Source organism: Mya arenaria, chromosome 16 (genome assembly GCF_026914265.1).
Source record: "Mya arenaria isolate MELC-2E11 chromosome 16, ASM2691426v1".
Lineage (NCBI taxonomy): Eukaryota > Metazoa > Mollusca > Bivalvia > Myida > Myidae > Mya > Mya arenaria.
Genome location: NC_069137.1, coordinates 14363124 through 14381579, shown reverse-complemented (window position 1 = coordinate 14381579; position 18456 = coordinate 14363124). Strand labels below are relative to the sequence as shown.

At 36.2% G+C, this 18456-nt stretch overlaps 1 protein-coding gene across 1 annotated transcript; it reads right to left on the bottom strand.

Moving 5' to 3' along the window:
• Window positions 1–317: 317 nt before the first annotated feature.
• LOC128222569 (splicing factor 3B subunit 2-like) lies at window positions 318–18198 on the bottom strand. The gene is made up of 24 exons (XM_052931646.1): window positions 18071–18198; window positions 17504–17550; window positions 17160–17184; window positions 15078–15313; window positions 14315–14728; window positions 13849–14022; window positions 13288–13377; window positions 11378–11564; window positions 10268–10403; window positions 9376–9572; window positions 9107–9201; window positions 8699–8808; window positions 8283–8361; window positions 7638–7754; window positions 6414–6548; window positions 5504–5683; window positions 4741–4890; window positions 3851–3940; window positions 3595–3702; window positions 2850–2957; window positions 2415–2551; window positions 1777–1975; window positions 1221–1415; window positions 318–854 (listed from the first exon to the last, which is right to left on the bottom strand). Exons 1-24 carry the CDS (start codon window positions 18165–18167, stop codon window positions 789–791), a joined length of 3372 nt encoding a protein of 1123 aa, XP_052787606.1. The 5' UTR covers window positions 18168–18198; the 3' UTR covers window positions 318–788.
• Window positions 18199–18456: the final 258 nt, after the last annotated feature.

The window sequence follows — 18456 nt, the reverse complement described above, 5'->3', positions numbered from 1 at the left end:
GCCACTCAAACATTCTAGAGAATGGTGGATGGACAGATGGACAAAACCAACTCTATACACTTCTCCCACTCTTTTAAATGAAAGCATAATAAACTTTGATTCAGTAAATATGCGTACTTATTAATATAACTTTACACAAATGCATGAATCAGAAACAAGACCATCAATAAGTGGATACAATATTTTCGAATACAGCGACGTTGACTGTAAAAGGTTGACTCTTAAAGTTTATCAATTGACCATAAATGCTAATAAATAAATTTATTACCAGTGACCTTATCTTATGTAGCAACGGATTCATCAACAAAAACAAAATGCTTATGAAATTATTTATTTCATCAGCGAGAAAAAAAATGATTTTAAAAAACTGCATACTCAGGAAATTTTATGTTGTTTTTTTATCAACAAACATGGTCAAAGCAGTTCTATTAATAACTATATTATTTCTAAATTTCATCCTTAATTTCAATAAATGATTTTCATTATTTCATAACACTTTGTACCACCACAAAATATTTCCCAACTGAATGTAGACAGTTCCTGCATCAGCGAAAAATGAATAAACCTGTAATAATCATACAAGTGTGAAATTATTGACAAAGAATTGAATTTTCGATGAGGAAATGATTAAGAGTTTCCTATGTGGTAATGATAAGGAGTTTCCTATGACACAGAGAATGAACATACATAATTGGATGACCACTATGAAACAAACATTTCCTTGTATTGATACTTTTATACCACATACATTGTAAATTTGCAATGTCACTGATACCGGTAAATGAACACTAGAATTTAAACTCCTTGTATTTTTTCGCGGCTTTTCCACTTTCTTCTTGTTTTTTCTTCCTTTTCTGAAAAACAGAAAATGACAGTATTAATATTAGGATTGAAATATTACATAAATTCCTGTTATTTAATTATTATTTTTTTGAGAAAATTATTGTTGAATATTGTTCATATACTAGCAGAATAAAGTAACTGTGCATGCAATAAAACATTTCAGTTCCTAAATAACTACAGAAATAGAAAATAGAAAATGTAAATAGTAATAATAATATTAGTAAAAATAGTAATTGTTATGAGGAGTTACCATTGTATTAGAGTTGATTAAACAAATGAAAACCACAGAACGTCTAAAAAGGATTTTAAATAAATTTCCTAAAAATGCATACATTGTTACATAATTGTACTACATTGCAAAAACCAGCATCCCCTACCTTCTGTTTTGCGGCATGTTCTGCAACCATATCACTGAGGTCCTCTTTCTCCAGATGTGACTGTTGTTCCTTGAGTGTCTGGTCGTACTTGGCCTGCATGGCTGCTGTGTCAAGGTCAAGCTCCTCAGGATTCAAGGCCACCTCAATTCCTTCTGTTGGCCCTTTTTCTCCAGGTTTCTTGGCGCCCACAGGGACCTGTAAGAAAAAAAATCATTTGTGAAATTAAATAGCTGCAAGGTCAAGGTCAAGGTACTCATAGTTAAAGATCACCTTGATACCCTTACTTAGCTCCTTTTTTTCCAGCTTCTGGTACATAGAAGTTAGTTTAAAAGTGTTTAAATTGCCTAATGAAATGAATTTTTAAACACAATTAAATAGAGTCTTAAAGAATGTTTTTAAACTACAACTGTCTCTTTATGTCATCACTCTGTAAAATATGTATCAGCAAGATATAAAAGTCTCTCAAGATGAGTTTCTGTTCATTTCTACCCATATTTTGTTTCCTTGACAACCGCTAACTTCGGAACCCCGAAAAATCTAGTTCATTCAAACTCACCGCAGTCACATCATAAACATGTGCGGATCCCATCATGGCCCCTCCAACACTAGTTTTCTTCTCAGGGATAACCTGGTAGAGGGCTGGAGTTTCTCCACCCTGATCCATGGCATCCTCAATCCGCTTCTTACGAAGCTCAATCATGTCTGGGGTCTCCATACCAGCAGGGACTGACGTCATTCCGCTTGGGGTTACCAGCCTGAAAAAGGAAACAATTATCATTTCACATTAGCTGTTGTTTTGTAACTATTTCTCAAACCCATTTTACATCTTAGCATTATAGGCAGTCCTGATCCCCTGATCCCCATCCCTACCCTAATAAGTATCTACTTAACCCCAAGTCTTCACCAAACCAGTCTCATTGGGTCCCCCTGTTCTGACTTTTCCTCACTCTATCATACACTGACCCTAACCCTAACCCTCACCCTTGCCCTGTACCCAATAGGTGAGCAGGCCTGTATCATCTGATCCCCTTTTCTGTCTTTTCCTAACTCTCTCTTACTCTGACCCTAGCCCCCACCCTCACCCTGTACCCAATGGGTAAGAAGGCCTGTATCATCAGGGGCCCCTTTTCTGACCTTTCCTTACTCTCTCATGCTCTGACCGTTACCCCCACCCTCGCCCTGTACCCAACTTACCCCTCAGCGGGAGTGACCAGGCCTGTATCATCAGGACCCTCCTCCTCGGACTCTTCTTCACTTTCTTCTTCACTTTCGGACTCTGACTCCAGCTCGCCCCAATGGCTCTGATCTATGTCATCCTCCTTGACTTGCGTCTGCGTAAATATAACCAGAACTAATTTAGTTTAGTTTAAAGACTTTATTTTCTAATGACTGTGAAACGTAATAACATAATAAGACAAATAACACCTGTGGACATATTCAATACATTTGTAATGAAAGTAGTTAACAATTATCTCCAACAATATTTTTTATGATAACATCATTCATTAAATGCTTAACAGTGCCAGATCCTAATGAAAGCACTAATTAAAGGTTTCTATGAATGAAAAAAGTGCAAGCTCTGTCATAAGTAAACGCAGCACACTTGATAACACCACACCAACCAATTACCTCAAACTCGGCACTTTTTGTACCAAACACATCTCCGTACAGTGGTTTTCCAGTCTCGTCAACAGGCGGTTTACCCCACCCACCCGCATGGTAGCCAAACGAACAAGCCTGGAAATGGTAGATTATTTTTAAATAGAAAAAAATAGCATGCTATCAACAAACATTTTATTGCTATGAGTCTCTTTGTGATGCCCAAATCCTATAGCATTGCATAATATTTACATACCGTATTGTACAAGTTGAGAAGAGATTAAAATATTTAAATAGGCACAGAAATTAAATTTTGTAACACATAAAATTATTCTGTTGCTGTACAAATATACCAGATAGTGATAATAGATAATTATAATAAAAAAGAATTAGAAATAGTTACAATTATGTTGGGACCATGTCACACATTCATCAAACATCTTTAATTTCTCATTTTACTAAGCTAAATATATCCTTGGTCATGTGATATAATAACTTGATAATATCTGAATACTTTATTTTGTTGATTTTATTTCAAGTACATATTTACACATTTTTCTTTTTATTTTCCTATTCAAATTTAAAGAAATAGACAATAGACAACTTCAGTTAAAAAATACCCGTCCACTTCGGTAACAGCATTTTATTCCCCATATGAAAAACACAGATATGCGAATACATGTTCTTTACATGTTTTTAAGTAAAGATAAAAGTCATTAACGTTGCACCTAAAAACCACACGATCACACTCCCATGTTGAGAAACAATTTCTTACCTCCGGTATAGGGGCGTTGAGACCAGGAATTTTAAGGTTGGGATAAGATGGTGGAGGGCCATATCTCTGCATGGCAATTAACCAGGGCGGAGGAATCTTCTCTGATTGCTGAAATTACACACGATTGGATTATATAACATTTAAATGATGTCATTGCACGTGTGTGGTTAAGAACTGCATATATCAGATAGTCATTTATTGAGAATAAGTTAACATTTAAAATTCATTTTTATTTGACAAGCAAAAGACCACTCACTGGGCCGATGGGCATTCCAAGGGCTGTTTTAAGATCATCAGACAAGTTGCCAGGCTTTTTTTCCTTCAGTCTGGTCTCAAACTCTTTACCCTGTAAAAAAAAACAAATTAAAATATCATGGTTTAAATTAACAAGTCATTTGTACTTGGGTGCTCTTTTCTTAGAACAAGCACAAACAATTCAACTCGTGACTATGAGGAGATTTTCTTCCTGCTTCCCAACGTGCATGTAAGCTTATTTATACTCGTCTTCAGTCAATAAGGTTCCTGAAGCACAGACAGAATATAACCCTTGTTAGAGCTAAGTTGGTTCTTTAATGTGCACCAGTGTATAGCACTGTCACAAGGGACCCCCATTAAACATCCCTCCCATAGATAGTACATACTTTATTTTTAAGTGGTGCAGCAGGGAATCGAAACCTGTGACCCCTATATTGACAGTTAAGTGTGTTACAAATAGACCACAGATCTGCCACATTTACAGTTGTTGGTATTTATATCCCTGGAGCAATAATTATTCCCCTATTGATAAACACAAGGTTGGCTTTAACGGACAAAGTGGAAAACCATTAAAGAGCACAAAGCATGTTATGGACATAGCATTATATCATAGATAACGAAGGAAGGAACTTGTCAGTTGGTCAACCAATCAAACATTTAGTCTAATTTGTAAGTTGATTTATTGATGGGTTATAGCCCCTAGCAAGAATGACACATGTAATCAATATGTTAACATGCCAAAAACTGATAAATTGAATTACTTAGGAAGAAGTGATTCAAAAGATATACAGAATTTATTGTTTTTTTTGTCAGATAAATTATTATTGTTCTATTGGTACCAGTATTATACAAAATATTAAGCCCCGCTGCCAAACTCCGCCCTCCCCATACCTCATAGTAGAGATCCCCATGAATGCTCATCTTGGGTTTGGTTTGCCAACGGAAAAAGGCGTCGTGCAGTTTCTGGTAGTCAATGTCAATTTTGCCCATCTTTGGTCGAACCTTTTCCCGCATTTTTGACTTCAGATTCTTTTGGTCCTCCTGAAGACAGTACACAAATAGAATTCAGTTTGATTTGTTTTTAGTTTGGTTTGGAAAGAAAACAGCTGGAAAGGAAGACCGAAGTTAGGTACAATAAAAGTTTACATAAAGATTTTTCTTAAGAATATTTTTTAAAAATAATTCATTGTGTAAGTATGTGCTCTTACATGTGTTGACATTTAATACAAAAGAATTATGAAACGAGTTAGGAAAAAGTTTTAAAGCAAGCCTTTGGCCTTTAGTGAGCTTTATAACCTTTCTGTAATTTGATTCATAAAACTTAAACTATTAAAAGGCAGCGAATGTAAGAATCATTTCATCACATGACATATTCATCCGTCAAAATTAAGATTTTATTTATTTCTCAATGTAAAGTCTTACTCTAAATTAGCAGGGCGAAATGAAGTTACGGTCTAGATATATAACAATGGTGTTGCATCAGAATATGTGTAATGACTATATAATAATATTACACTTAAAACATACAAAAGTGAAATTGTTATAAATAAATGCCAATCAAGTTTTAGATGCATGATAACTTAATGTATATGGCTATTTAGCAAGCATAAGGATAATGAAATTGAAAAGCATTACATATACTTGGCAAACAAACCTTTTCAGCAAGAGCAGCCCTCATCTCAGTGATGCCTGTAGCCTGGATGAACTCTGGAAGTTCAAATGGCGCCTTCTCGATACCTCGTTTTCCAGCCAGGTACTTGCGCTTGAAGCACCAGTGACGGGGAACAGCAACAGAATTACGATATGCCTTCAGGTGCACCAAAAATTTGGGGTCCTGTAATAAATAAAGAATATTACTTAACTAGTTTTTTAAGGGATTTCTAGATTTTAAGTCTAAATTGAAATTATCTTAGTACCATACTTTCATTATATTTTTGTGTGAATTGAAGTTTAGCTAACATTTAAGTTTAAGAAGATTTAAGACAACTGAAGTTTTGATTATAATCCTTCACTCAAACGGCCCCAAAGGACCATTTCCCTCTTGATAAGCATTTAAACTTCTTCCAAAAGAAAAGCAATCCTTAAAACAAAACAACAGTTTTTTACATAAATATTAATCATGATGAAAAGTAAACCAGTTGTTTCAGTGATGTATTATAAACTTTAAACAAGAATACCAAGAATCAGATGTGTTGTCTGGCAAAAGCTCAAAACACTTTGTGTAGTAAGTCACCATAACCTTGACCTTTGACCCCAAAATTAATAGTGGTCATCTAATGAAGAATACCAATGTGCATACAAAATTTTAAGACTTTTCAACAAGTCATTCTAAAGCTATCAACTGGAAATGAAAGTGGGACACAGACAAAGCCCCTGACCACGCCGCCAGACAAAATAATTACTATGTGTCTGCCATGATTTACAGAAGACACAATTGAATAATAATCTACCAGACAGATAATTGACCAGACAAATATAAGAGCCACACGAAAGTTATATAAGTCACTACCATTCCATTTTGGGCAAAAGGACGTAATAAATAGTAATCATCTACATGTACGTACCTGTGCATTAACGTCGTGCATCTCAACCACATCAGGCCGGGTGACAAGCTGTTTCAACTGGGCTACACTGAGTCTAGTCAACTTCTTAAGCTTCTTCTTTGACAATTTTGGGCGGTCATCTGTGTTTTTCTCATCCTTAAAGAAAACATTTTTGTAGATACTGCCTAGTCAGAAAGCATCTTACGTTATTTTGCTGGGTTTACTACCAAGAGTCGGAATACAATGTTAGCCTTTTGGGCAAATGAACAGTTAACCAATTTGCAGACAAGCTTTGTCTGTATAAACATACACATGATCTTAACTAAAAACAATATTCTGTCAAAATCTGGAAAAATGACAACTCCTTTTCCCTTTGAGGTTCAAAAATACCAGTTTATCATCTGTGCTCACAAAACGTTAAAATTCCTTTATATCTTAAACAAGATACCTGCAGAGCAACACATCTATACATTTTTCCGCAAAAGGGACATAATTCAAAAACTATTAAAGCCAAAGTTATGAGCCTCGTTGTACACACGAGTATTGTCACTGGCAACATGAGCGCCAAGTTTCACTCAAATTTCTTATGGCAAAGTTATGGTAAGTTTTTACTCAAAAATGAGCCATCGCCACCAAACTGTTATCACAATACCCAAAGTAATTTTATTCGTACAAAAGACAATACGAATAGTATATTGTGGAGTTAATGCCAGACGCCATAACTGTAGAAGATATTGGTACATTCTACCTTTACGAGCTAGAAACCAGATAATGCAATTGCAAGAAAAAAAGTAAAAACTTACATACAACTGACATTGTTGTGTATAACGCATTGAATCTTACTTATGTATCACATTGCTTTTGACACATGTATCTTTTGCAGTTTTTCCCCATTTTTAAATTTGAAATTTACCATGGTAGTCTACCACATAATTTCCAGTAAGTTTAAAAATAGTGTTGGTATATTTACCTATACTCATAAACAGATATGATTTAAACTGGGAAACCTTTATGCGCTTTTTTAAATGGGGAAACACAGTTCAGACAGCAACATGATTGTTACCTTCATTATTTAAACCATGTAAAGTGATGTATTATCGACCTTAAACTAGCTCGCATTGACTATTCTAGGCTTGTTTTTAGGAAATACTGTATTTGCCAATTTTTGGATCATCTAGTGTCTAGTCCCTTTAACCAGAAGAAATTATTCTTATTGACTCCACCAATTTCCTTTTCAACACCCACCATGTCTTCATCTGAGTCATCATCAGCATCAGGATCATGGACTTTCTTGGCTGGCTCTGCGGGCTTCTCAGGCTGAGTGTCCATGGCCTTGGGCTGATCTTTAGTCTCATCTTTGATCTGTGTAAGAAAAAGTTAATGACTGTGTATTGGAAAAAACAATTAAATACATTTGCAATAGAACTTACAGGTAAACAAATAGGACTTGATGAGATTGTTCATAAACTAAGAACTGAACGTGATTGTTCACTACAGTGTTCCAGCCAGGATTTGAAAAGGGCAGGATATTAGGTCAAAAAGGGCACTTTTGATCTGCATTAAATGAGCATTAATGGGGCACTTTCGAGGGCCAATCTTCAATTCTTATTATGAATGTCTTGTAACTACTTTCAATACTTATATTGTTGTGAATACCTTAGCTGTAAACTAAACTTAAGTGTCAAAATTTTGTATATTTATTATTCTTTTACTTATTTCTGAAAATTGACAGGGTGCCCCTCCTGCAACAGGGTGCCCCTCACTAGACCTAGCTGGAGCACTATTCATTGCCATACAATAAAATTCAATTTATCGTCCCAATACATAACATAATGTGCATAACATATGTGAACATAATTTATCATTGCAATTTCAACTCAAATAACTTACCTTGAATGCCTCAAATGTCTTGCTGAAATAAAAGTAGTTGGGGTCCATGGGGTCCAAATCTGGTTGTTCAGGAACGTACCTACAAGGGGTTTAAAAGTATAGTGAGAAAGAGAGTAAGAATGTTACTGACCTACTGATGTTGTTTTTTGTCTTCAAAGTACTGCAGTGTCAATGAAACAATGGTTAAGTTATTTACACACATGTATGTACATGAATGGATTAACATCCTTTTCAACATAAATCAGTCATTGTAGAAAAGCACCACCAACAAGCTGATTGTAATCTAGTTATTTTGCCATATCATCTCTTGTACAGTAAAACTAAACCTTGGTACTTTTTCACTTCTAATCTTACCAATCTGATTTCATTTCATTGACAATATCATCATATCAAACAGGTCTAAAATTGTAGCTTACTCAATTTGAACATCGGATTCCTCAGCTGGTGTTTCAAAAGTCTGGCTTTGCTGAACATGACGATTCTTGCGAGACTTCTTTTTCTTCTTCTTACGCTTTTTGTTTTTGGACTTAAAATATAAAAATGAACATTTATTTAATTTACTGTCATACATGTGCATACTTCATTGTATTGAAGTGATTAACTATTTGAACATTATAACCACTATAATCTTATGAGGCTAAACACTAATATTCAGCAGTTTAGGAACTTGAAATGTATTATAACAAAAGTTCTAGCCCACTCATCTCCTTTCCTGTCTCCTGTTGCACTGGCTCAACCTTGCAAATAATCTCCTGCCCACTCACTTCCTTGCCAGCCTCCTGTTGCACTGGTTTGTTCTTGCCAATAACCTTTATCTCACTCACCTCCTTGCCTGTCTCCTGTTGCACTGGCTCCTCCTCTTCCTGGTCCTCCATCTCCACCATCTCAATCTCATCATCTACCTCCTCCTCTTCCTTTCCTGAATTACATATAAAGTGACACGATATAAATAAGATATTTTACATGAACATTAAAAGTTGTAATATTATGGACTTAGTGATTCAATATAATGTGATATGCACTAGGTCAAACAAAATCAATCAAGCATCAAAAGTTAAGTGTAAAAAAGCAATTTACAGAAGTGAGAACTCACTATCAGGCATGTTCATCTGTTCTATCTCCTCCTCAGTGAGGCCCACTTCCTGTGCTCGCAAGTCCTTGAAGGCAAGTACCTTCTCCAGGGCTGCTGACAGCTTAAGTTCCCGCATCTCCCCTGGGGGGCCTCTGTCATCTCCCCTAGGGGGTCGGGGCGGCTCATTTAAGTCCGGTGGCAACAGTGGGGGAATGTTGCTGAAGAAACAGAGAGAGCTAGTTATAAAATGAAATGCCCTGATCTCCCTCTGGGGGGCCTTTGTCATCTATCCAAGGTTAGGTAGGCAGGTGAAGGGGACTGGCTTGAGTTGGGGGAGAGGGGGCAATGACAGAGCCATCTTGTTGTATAAACAATCTAGATAGTTACTATATAAAGCTAATGCAACTACTTGCAGGAGTGGGTAGCTGACTGGAGTCGAGAGGCAACAGCAGAGAATACTACTTAATAGTGACAATAAATGATTTACTTGGGTTACAATTAATGTATAACTTATACAAAAGCAAAAATAATTTTCCACATGGCCCCAACCATACAAAATTTGTAGCATTTTGCCAAATGGACAGAACCTTGCATTGTTATTGAACAACAGCTGATAATTGTCAATCCTGAAAAATAGCTGGGGTATGTTTAAGTTTGGGGGATTCATACAAAAAGCAGTATAAGGGGCTGAGAACAAGTGCAAGACTAGACTCAGACTTGGAAAAATACCATTATAGATATACAAACAATCTTCTTTATTCCATTTATTACACACAAAAATATGTAAAAGATAGAAAAACTTAAAATAGTGATAAAATGTAGCAAATTAGAGAATTCACAACGAAAATAAGTTTTGACATGACATTTATGGAACATTTTATTCAATAACCCATTTATCACACCCACATTGTACCTGGTAGAAGTCTGTGGTGGCAGGAGGGGTGGGATCCCGCTAGAGGGCCGCTCCCGAGGTCCGGGACCACCGGAACCATGCATCATAGAAGGGCTCTGGCTGAATGGCATACTGGAACCAGTAGAGGCCGGAGGTGCTGTAATTGAAAATTGTTACAAATGTAATAAAGGATTTTACCTTAAAGAATGCATTAGACAAGTTAAATGTTGCAATAAGTGAAAAAGCTGATCTCAATCTGCATAAAAGATTATTATTTTTAATCATAACATAACCAACAAGTTTTATTGGCAAATGGTATCTTGTCATTGGCCATTTACAAATGGTTAAACAGTTATATGGCCAAGAAACACAAACACATTTACACAATAATAATAATGTACTTCACAGTAACATATATTTTAGATAAAAATGAACCATGATGATGAGCATAGTACTATTTACCATGATACAACTAAACAGATTATATACTATCCAGGCTTTCATGTGACCAATAACAAAAAAGTAGGGATAAAAGTAGGAGGATTTTTTTGAAAAAGTAGGGAAAAATAGGGATATTAAGAGCAAAAAGTAGGGAAAGAAGGGCTCTTGACTTACCTTTTTGGATGCAAATAAATGACTACTAAACCTATTCATCAATTGTAATGTACATGTAGTTATCTTTGCTTAGAAATCAGTGCTTCAAGAGGAATTCAGCCATAGGATCAGGAGATGAACCTCCTTCTCCTCATGAGAACCCCTCTTGCAGCACTACTGCATCAAACTAATCCTACAAAAATACTAGAAAGGGCTTCTTATTAAAATCAATATTTAGATTATTTCAATCAATGCATTTAGTTCAAACTGTTCTATTATTTCTCGACCTATTTTTACAAAAAAGTAGGGATAGTAGGGCTTTTTCAAGAAAAAGTAGGAGCCTAACAAAAAAGTAGGAAAAAGTAGGAATAGTAGGAAAATAAGGGCCCGCTTGAAAGCCTGAATATCGCCAAATATGTTATATATTAACAATTCAAGAAATATAAGATTAGGATCAGCTTATGACCTTCATTTCACAGCATCCGAAAAAAATTTGGATGAAATAATCAAAACAATTAACACCCTTTTAAAACTTACGCCTGCGAGCTTGTTCCTTCTCCTCCCTGTCCCGCGTCTCCATAATGGCGAGCTGTTGTTGCCGGAGTAACTCAGTCTCGCTTCGTCGTCGTTCCTCCTCCAGTAAAGCCTGCTGTTGGCGGACTTTCTCCATCAGATCCTCACCTTGTCCCTCCCCTGGTGGTGCTAGACCACCTCCCTGTTGCTGCTGTTGTTGTTAGGATAAAGAATTATGCAAATTAAACAACATTTTCCATGCACTTTTCAGTGTAGATCCAAAAAATTGGGGGAAGAAATGATCTCCTGTATTAAGATTAAAACCTACATTTACCACCAATAAGCCTTTATATCAGCCTCTAATAAGGACCCAACTGAATCATTAAGGATTGCAGTTTAACAACTTAACAGAATATGAAGTCATAATTTGGTTTCCCACCTTCTGAAAAAAATGTTCTTATCTAAGTCAGAACATATTATATAAAATCTCAACAACTAAGGAAGGCTCACTTACAGTACTTTGCTCGCTCTGCCCTTTCCACAGACTAAAGACCTAAGACAATAATGTGATTATGTCTGCTTAAAAATCTATCAATTCTTCAAAACAAATATGCCATAGACCAAGAACTGGAAGTATGAACTATGAAGTTTTTCACAGAAATGTGAAAGTTTAATATCTTTTTGCACTATTTTTCAACTAGTATCTTAAAAATCAAATTATTTCCACTTTAACATGCCAAATTCGCAGACTTATTTTAGAATAATTCATTTTAGTTTAAGACTGATTGAAATTGTGACAATAGAAGTAACATTGACACAAGATTTTGATATTTTGAACTGGCTAGATTTCAACTTTGGAAGTTTTCTTCAAATTTATAGATGTTTTTATACTCCAAAGGACTCATTTTGGATGTTTTAACTAGGAATGCAAACAAATATTCGAATATTCGATCAAATGTTTGATATTCGAATGTCAAAATCGGTATTCGAATATTCCAAAAAAAAGTTCAATAAAGAGAACAAAACAGATTTTGCCTTCATCACTGATGTTGTTTATAAAGCTCGTTTATTTTGTTTTTACAACGATTGGCCCCTAATGCCAGAGGTGTGAATGTGATGACTAGAAACGCGTCATGTGTCATATAGGAACATATTGTCGGGTACTATAAAAAGTCCCCCTACTTTTACAGTAACTAGCTAGGGATCAGCTTGAACACTAATGTGTTGTCTTGGCTGCAAATTATGCTGTGCAACATAGCGCAAATCGAGGTGATGATATAAATGCCATAATAATGTAAAATTGTGCTCAATAATGTTGTTGCATGATATGTTCTTTAAACTGTTTCCATCTGTCAATAAAAATTTTGTGCTTTGAAATGGATTTAAGGATATATTTCCTCTATTGTTGTACAGTAGATGAGTCCAATCCACTTATGTTTTAGTTTTACTATTTTACTTGTTCCCGAGTCGGTTTGGGTTTTCCATAGAACTTTATATTTAGTCAGTTTAGAGGTCAATCTCAGAACGAGGCTGATCGTCCTAGGGAAAGACCTTCCATTGGCGCAAAACACTGTTTGACTAGGAATCCATCTAATATCACATTGTTTACAAAAGGAAGCGGAATTGAATTATTCGATTTTGTTGTTTGTCTGTTTATAATGTAATGGATTGTTTTTTTCTTCCTGAAAAAAGAGAATTTCAAAGGCTCATTTGGGGGAAAAATCAGGGTTCGCCGGGCGTACTGGCGACTAAAAAATAGGGTTTAAATGACCTGGCTATTACTTATATATATTTTGGTAATCGAATATTCGATCAAAAGAATTACCGAATATTCGAATATCTATTTTGCCATTCGTTTGCATCCCTAGTTTTTACCCATTTCTAGGGAGTAATAAACTTCCAAACTTCCTTAAACGGAAGCCGTGATTTCTTACCTGCATAAGAAGAGCCTGTTGCTGTATGGCAAGCCTCTCTTTCTGGCGTTCCTGCTCCAGCAGTCGCTTCTGTTGCATCTCATCCCCAGTCTGGACAATGGGCGGAGAGAAAAATGCATTGATACAGTGTCAAGAATATGATCTAGAGACAGTTGAACCTTCCTATCAGTTGTTTGAATTGATAATTTTTAGCAGTAATATTAACCATTTCAAAACAGATTGTATCATTGGTCAGGTATGGCCCAGTTAATCTGAATTAGCAAAACAAATAAAAATTGCAATTTTTAACTAAAACATATGCCCTTAGTGATAATAATTATGATTCATTTAAATAGGCTAATTTATGTATGTCAAAAACAGATACTGAACCAGGCTTGCTCTTACTTCATTGACTATCTATTTGTCATAGATATTTTCTTAATTATTTTTTTTTGAGTCAGCTTGTATGAAAAAAGTGTGTTTAAGTGATGTACAACAGAGATAATTCAAGTCAGAAGTAGCATAAAACTTTTTTCTTTAAAGGTCAGACAAAATTCAAATGGTTAAGGTTCCAGGTCTCACCTGTTTTGGTGGCTGTACTTGCTGCTGCATGAGGGGAGGGGGCTGGGAGGCAGGGGGACCCAGGTGGGACCCTTGGGGCATCTGACCCATGGGCCCTGGGGAAGAGGACATCTGGCCCGGGTGTCCCATTTGAGGAGGCTGAACCATTTGCTGAGGCGGTGGAGCTTGGCTCATCTATAAAATGTCAAAATATTGTATTTTGCTTAGTATGGAAATTTGTATCTGTGTCTTATCAACAATTTTAAAGGCTGAGCAACTGTGATCTAAAACACCTTTTTATTAAAACAATGCTACAAAGTAAAGCCCTAAAGGCTTGCATTGGCTTCTATCAAAGAATTTACCCAGGCAAAATTCATATCATTGGAGACAAGTCTTCAAAATTAAGGTAAAATAAAATATAGACTTAATTCATTTGTAGCCCATTATGGGTTTTGAAGTTGATTACTCATATTTCTACTTGTTATACCTGTGGAGCTGGTGGTCCGCCCATAAGAGGCTGAGGGGGCATCTGCTGTGGCTGGCCCATGTGTGGTGGTCCAGGAGCCATTACTCCCTGAGGTGGCTGTGGGGGACGGTATTGTGTGTCTCCAGGAGGCCCAGAGGACATACCCCCCTGGGGATGGGGTGGCCTGAATGGAGCTTCCCCTGGGGGTCTGACTGACATACCCCCTAGGGATGGAGGAAAACCCATTGGCCTGCTAGCCTGTGGAGGAGGTGGTCTGAACTGGGGACCTTCTCCTGGTGGTTCTGGTTGTCGAACCGGGGGTCTGAATTGGGGCTCCCCTGGTGGGCCCAGATTTGGTCGCATCTGGCCTTCTCCAGGGGGCTTGGGCATTCTGGGCTGGGGTGGAGCAACTGGCTGTGACATCAGTGGTGGAGGCTAAAACAAAGGTTAAATGAAGGACTTATTTATATTTTGTAATGAAACAAAAGCACCAATGAACACCAAATTGCAACGAAGACATATTTGAGTCAGAGGATTGTGACTTGGTACACATATATGTTATTGTATGCATATTGTCATTGCTGAATCAAAAAAGTTTCATTGGAGTACCTGAGTATTGGGTAAAATTGAAAGCTGTAAGGACTTTGCAAAATATCCAAGCTGTGGCCAACATCAAAGTTTTATCACAACTCATGTGCAGTTAGAGACAATGACAATGCCTAAAAATATTTCTAAAAAGGCAAATAAAAATGACAAGTTGCTCCAAATTCTTCTTTCAACAAACCTGTGAAGGTGCCTGAGTGGTGGGTGCCTGTGCAGGTTTGGAGCCACCCTGATTGTCTTGATGGCCAGCCATCTGTTGCAGCCTCATCTGAAGTGAGGTTCTTGTCACATGCCCTGGGGCGGCCCATGTGCCAGAGTCCTGCTTTGGGGAGGTTGCAGGGGGTTGGGGTCGCTTGGGCTCTTGGGTGGGTATGGAGAGTAGAGAAGGGGGCCCTGGTTGGCTCTCAGAAGCTTCATCTTAAAGAACATACATTAAAATGTGTGATATGATATTTTGAGGGTTGAAGTTGAGAGAAAAAAATCAACAATATATTTCTATCACAAATATATATAGTATTTATAGTTATATATAATAAAAGTATGGTGTTATATATACATAAGTTTCATTATTGTTAATTTGCATTTATCCATCATAATGTGGTTAGCCTGGTGTAGTTTGGTGGCCCATTTGATTTAATTTATGCATATCAGCAACCATTATCCATCTTTTGTTGAAATTTATAGTCATCTAAAATCAGTCTTTTGACTGAACAAGCCTGATTTTTACACTAGTGCCTGGCATGAAAAAAGCAGGGCATACACTAATTTCAGACTCTGAAATCATAATTTGTCATCTGGGCCAGACCCTATTCAAATCAACTGTGTATGTAACGTTGTTAAAATCAATAATGTCTGACTGCAAATTGACCAAGGTAAATGTCGGTGGAATTTGAGAAATACTATAATTGCATTTGACATTTTTTTTACATTAAGTATACAAACATCAATGTTTGAAATCTAACATGAGTTCAGGCTTTTAAAAACAAAATTTTGATATTAAATCAATTTGATTGTGGCAGTGCTTCTGATAAATCACTTTATTCCAGATGTGCATACCCCAATAATAAAAGTCATACTCCATAGACCAATACAAATACTATTACAGTACACTCAACGAGTTAGACCCACTTTCCTCGCTCACTCCGAGGGATAGAGTCGATGATCGCGGGTTTCCTCAGAGGGTAAAACTGTTGCCCTTGCTAAAATCCGCCCGAGTTCCTCCGAGTGGCTGGCTTACCGCCGAGTTTAATATGAACGATAGCGTTGAGAATCGTCCGATTTTATGACCCCGCAGCGGAACTACAAGTCTAATCAGATAAGCAAGAAATCATTCTTGTTTAGAAGTTACTTATTTTTATGCTTATGCACATTGTTAAGCGTAAAAGATTCTTACATGTACCAACGTTTAATTTGTATTTATGTTCGTAAACGCCAATTGAATATTGTCTTGAATTATAAACATTGAATCATTAAAGTATATCCACTAAGTTATTGCATAATAAAGCAGCAGACTATTTACACGATTCTAAACCATGACCTCTGACGTCAAGCGCGTGATCAATACAATGTAGAATATACTATTTATTATTGGTGGTTAAAAATAGCTATGACGTTTCATGGAATTTTCCACAGAAAACGAGGCAAGAAGGCCTTCAAAACCCATGCGCTGTGAACTTTGAACGCGTGTTTGACCTCCTGATTTTCCGAAAATGTGTAACCTAGAATTTCTCGGAAGAAATGTGTTTATCAGTCTTAGCAAAAACACGTTTATAAGATGCATGTGCAACTAGTGAAATATGACTGCATTCATGTGGTAAGCTAACTTCATGCAAAACGGGCAGAGGAAAAAGAATAATAGCAATTTACTGGAGCCGTCTTAATCGGTTGAAAGTTTTAATTGAATAAATATAACTTTAGCGTAGATTCTTATCTAGTGTCCGCCGAGTTTCGCGGAGTTAACCCCTCCGAGGAACGCCGAGTTCGTTATTCTTCGGTCGACTGATCACCCTCTGAGGGCCTTAAATTCAAACTCCGAAAAACGTGGACAGTCGATAAAATCATTGTGTTGGCCGCGATAGCAAAAATCCGCGGAGGGAAAAGGAAAGTGGGTCTAACTCGTTGAGTGTACTGTACCCTTAATTAATGACTCTGCATACATGTACAGGCGAAAAACTGTAGAGATTGACAATTTGAATCAGTTAATAGTTATTATTAATAATAGTTATATGGTTATTGTTTAATAATACAATTTAAAGAGCAGTACCTTGTGCACTGCTCTCTGCAGCTTCCTGGAAAATAAAACACATTACTTAATATTATAAAGAGATGATTTTACTAGAAAAAAATAAAACCAGAGAAATCAACCTCTCCAAAATGTCAGGGAGCTAGTTTAGTTTTTTATAAAAACTGTTATAAAATTGTTGTTGTTACAACTCTTTTCCATTTATTTTGGAAGATCAATTTTAAAAAAAAACAAAAACAAGTCTTATTGATGAACTTAAGTCTGTTAAAAAAATATTCTTTAATATCTCAATATAAACTTAAATTCTTGAAAATAAAATGCAACAAGCCATTTCATCTATTCTCAATACAACTACTAAGCCATACCTCTTGATAATAAGTGTGCAGTCGTTCCACAAGATCTGCCTTAAGACCTGAAAAAAAGTTTTGAATTGTAATATCCATGAAATTATACAATATTTAAAGTACTTGACAACAATTATGTCTTGTTAACTTAAGAGGTTAGGGTGACATTGTGTTGGAAAGAGTAAATACCAAATTATTTTTACGTTAGAATAAACTGATCTAGTATATAATTACATGATATACACATTAGATAGCAATTATAGTCATAATTGTGCCTAATTAAGTACTAATAGTGGTGTGTAACCTATCATAAAAAAATCTTCATAACTAAGCATTAGCTAGGCTAAATATTACACAGGACAAGTACTTATACTGAAGCAAACATGCATCATATACACATAAAAAAACATATCAAGCGATTATAATGTGGAGCAAAATTACGTGTTAAATTAAATAAGGGCAATATTAACGATCGAAAACGTTTCAGCCTTTTGCATATTCAATCCTTGTTTTTAAAGTAATTACCCATTTTCAAAGACAGATTTTAATAACTACTTTACTTTATCCTTAAGAAAAGTACTTATTTACCTGATGTTGTCAACCCAAATGATGAAAGACGTTCACGGAGCTTCACAACGGTCAATTTTCGCAAATCTCCTATCTCCGGTGTGCCGGAGGACGCCATTTTTGTTTTGTTTTATCTAAATACCATGCCCTAATGTATCTTAGTCAAAACGGCCAAATAAAAAGTAATCGTATTCGCGGTTTGTAGCAGGAGAAACATTATATATTTGAATAGTAGTAAAATTCAATATATTAAAAACAGTCCAAGGAAGATCACTCCAGAATTAACCTAAAAGTCAGAATTCAGCGGTGCATTTAGTATTTACAACTACAATATTTATGACCCACATGACAAGTTACCTGAACAGGCAAACTTGCATCCTTTCTATTGTAAGTTTTCCACTGAAGTT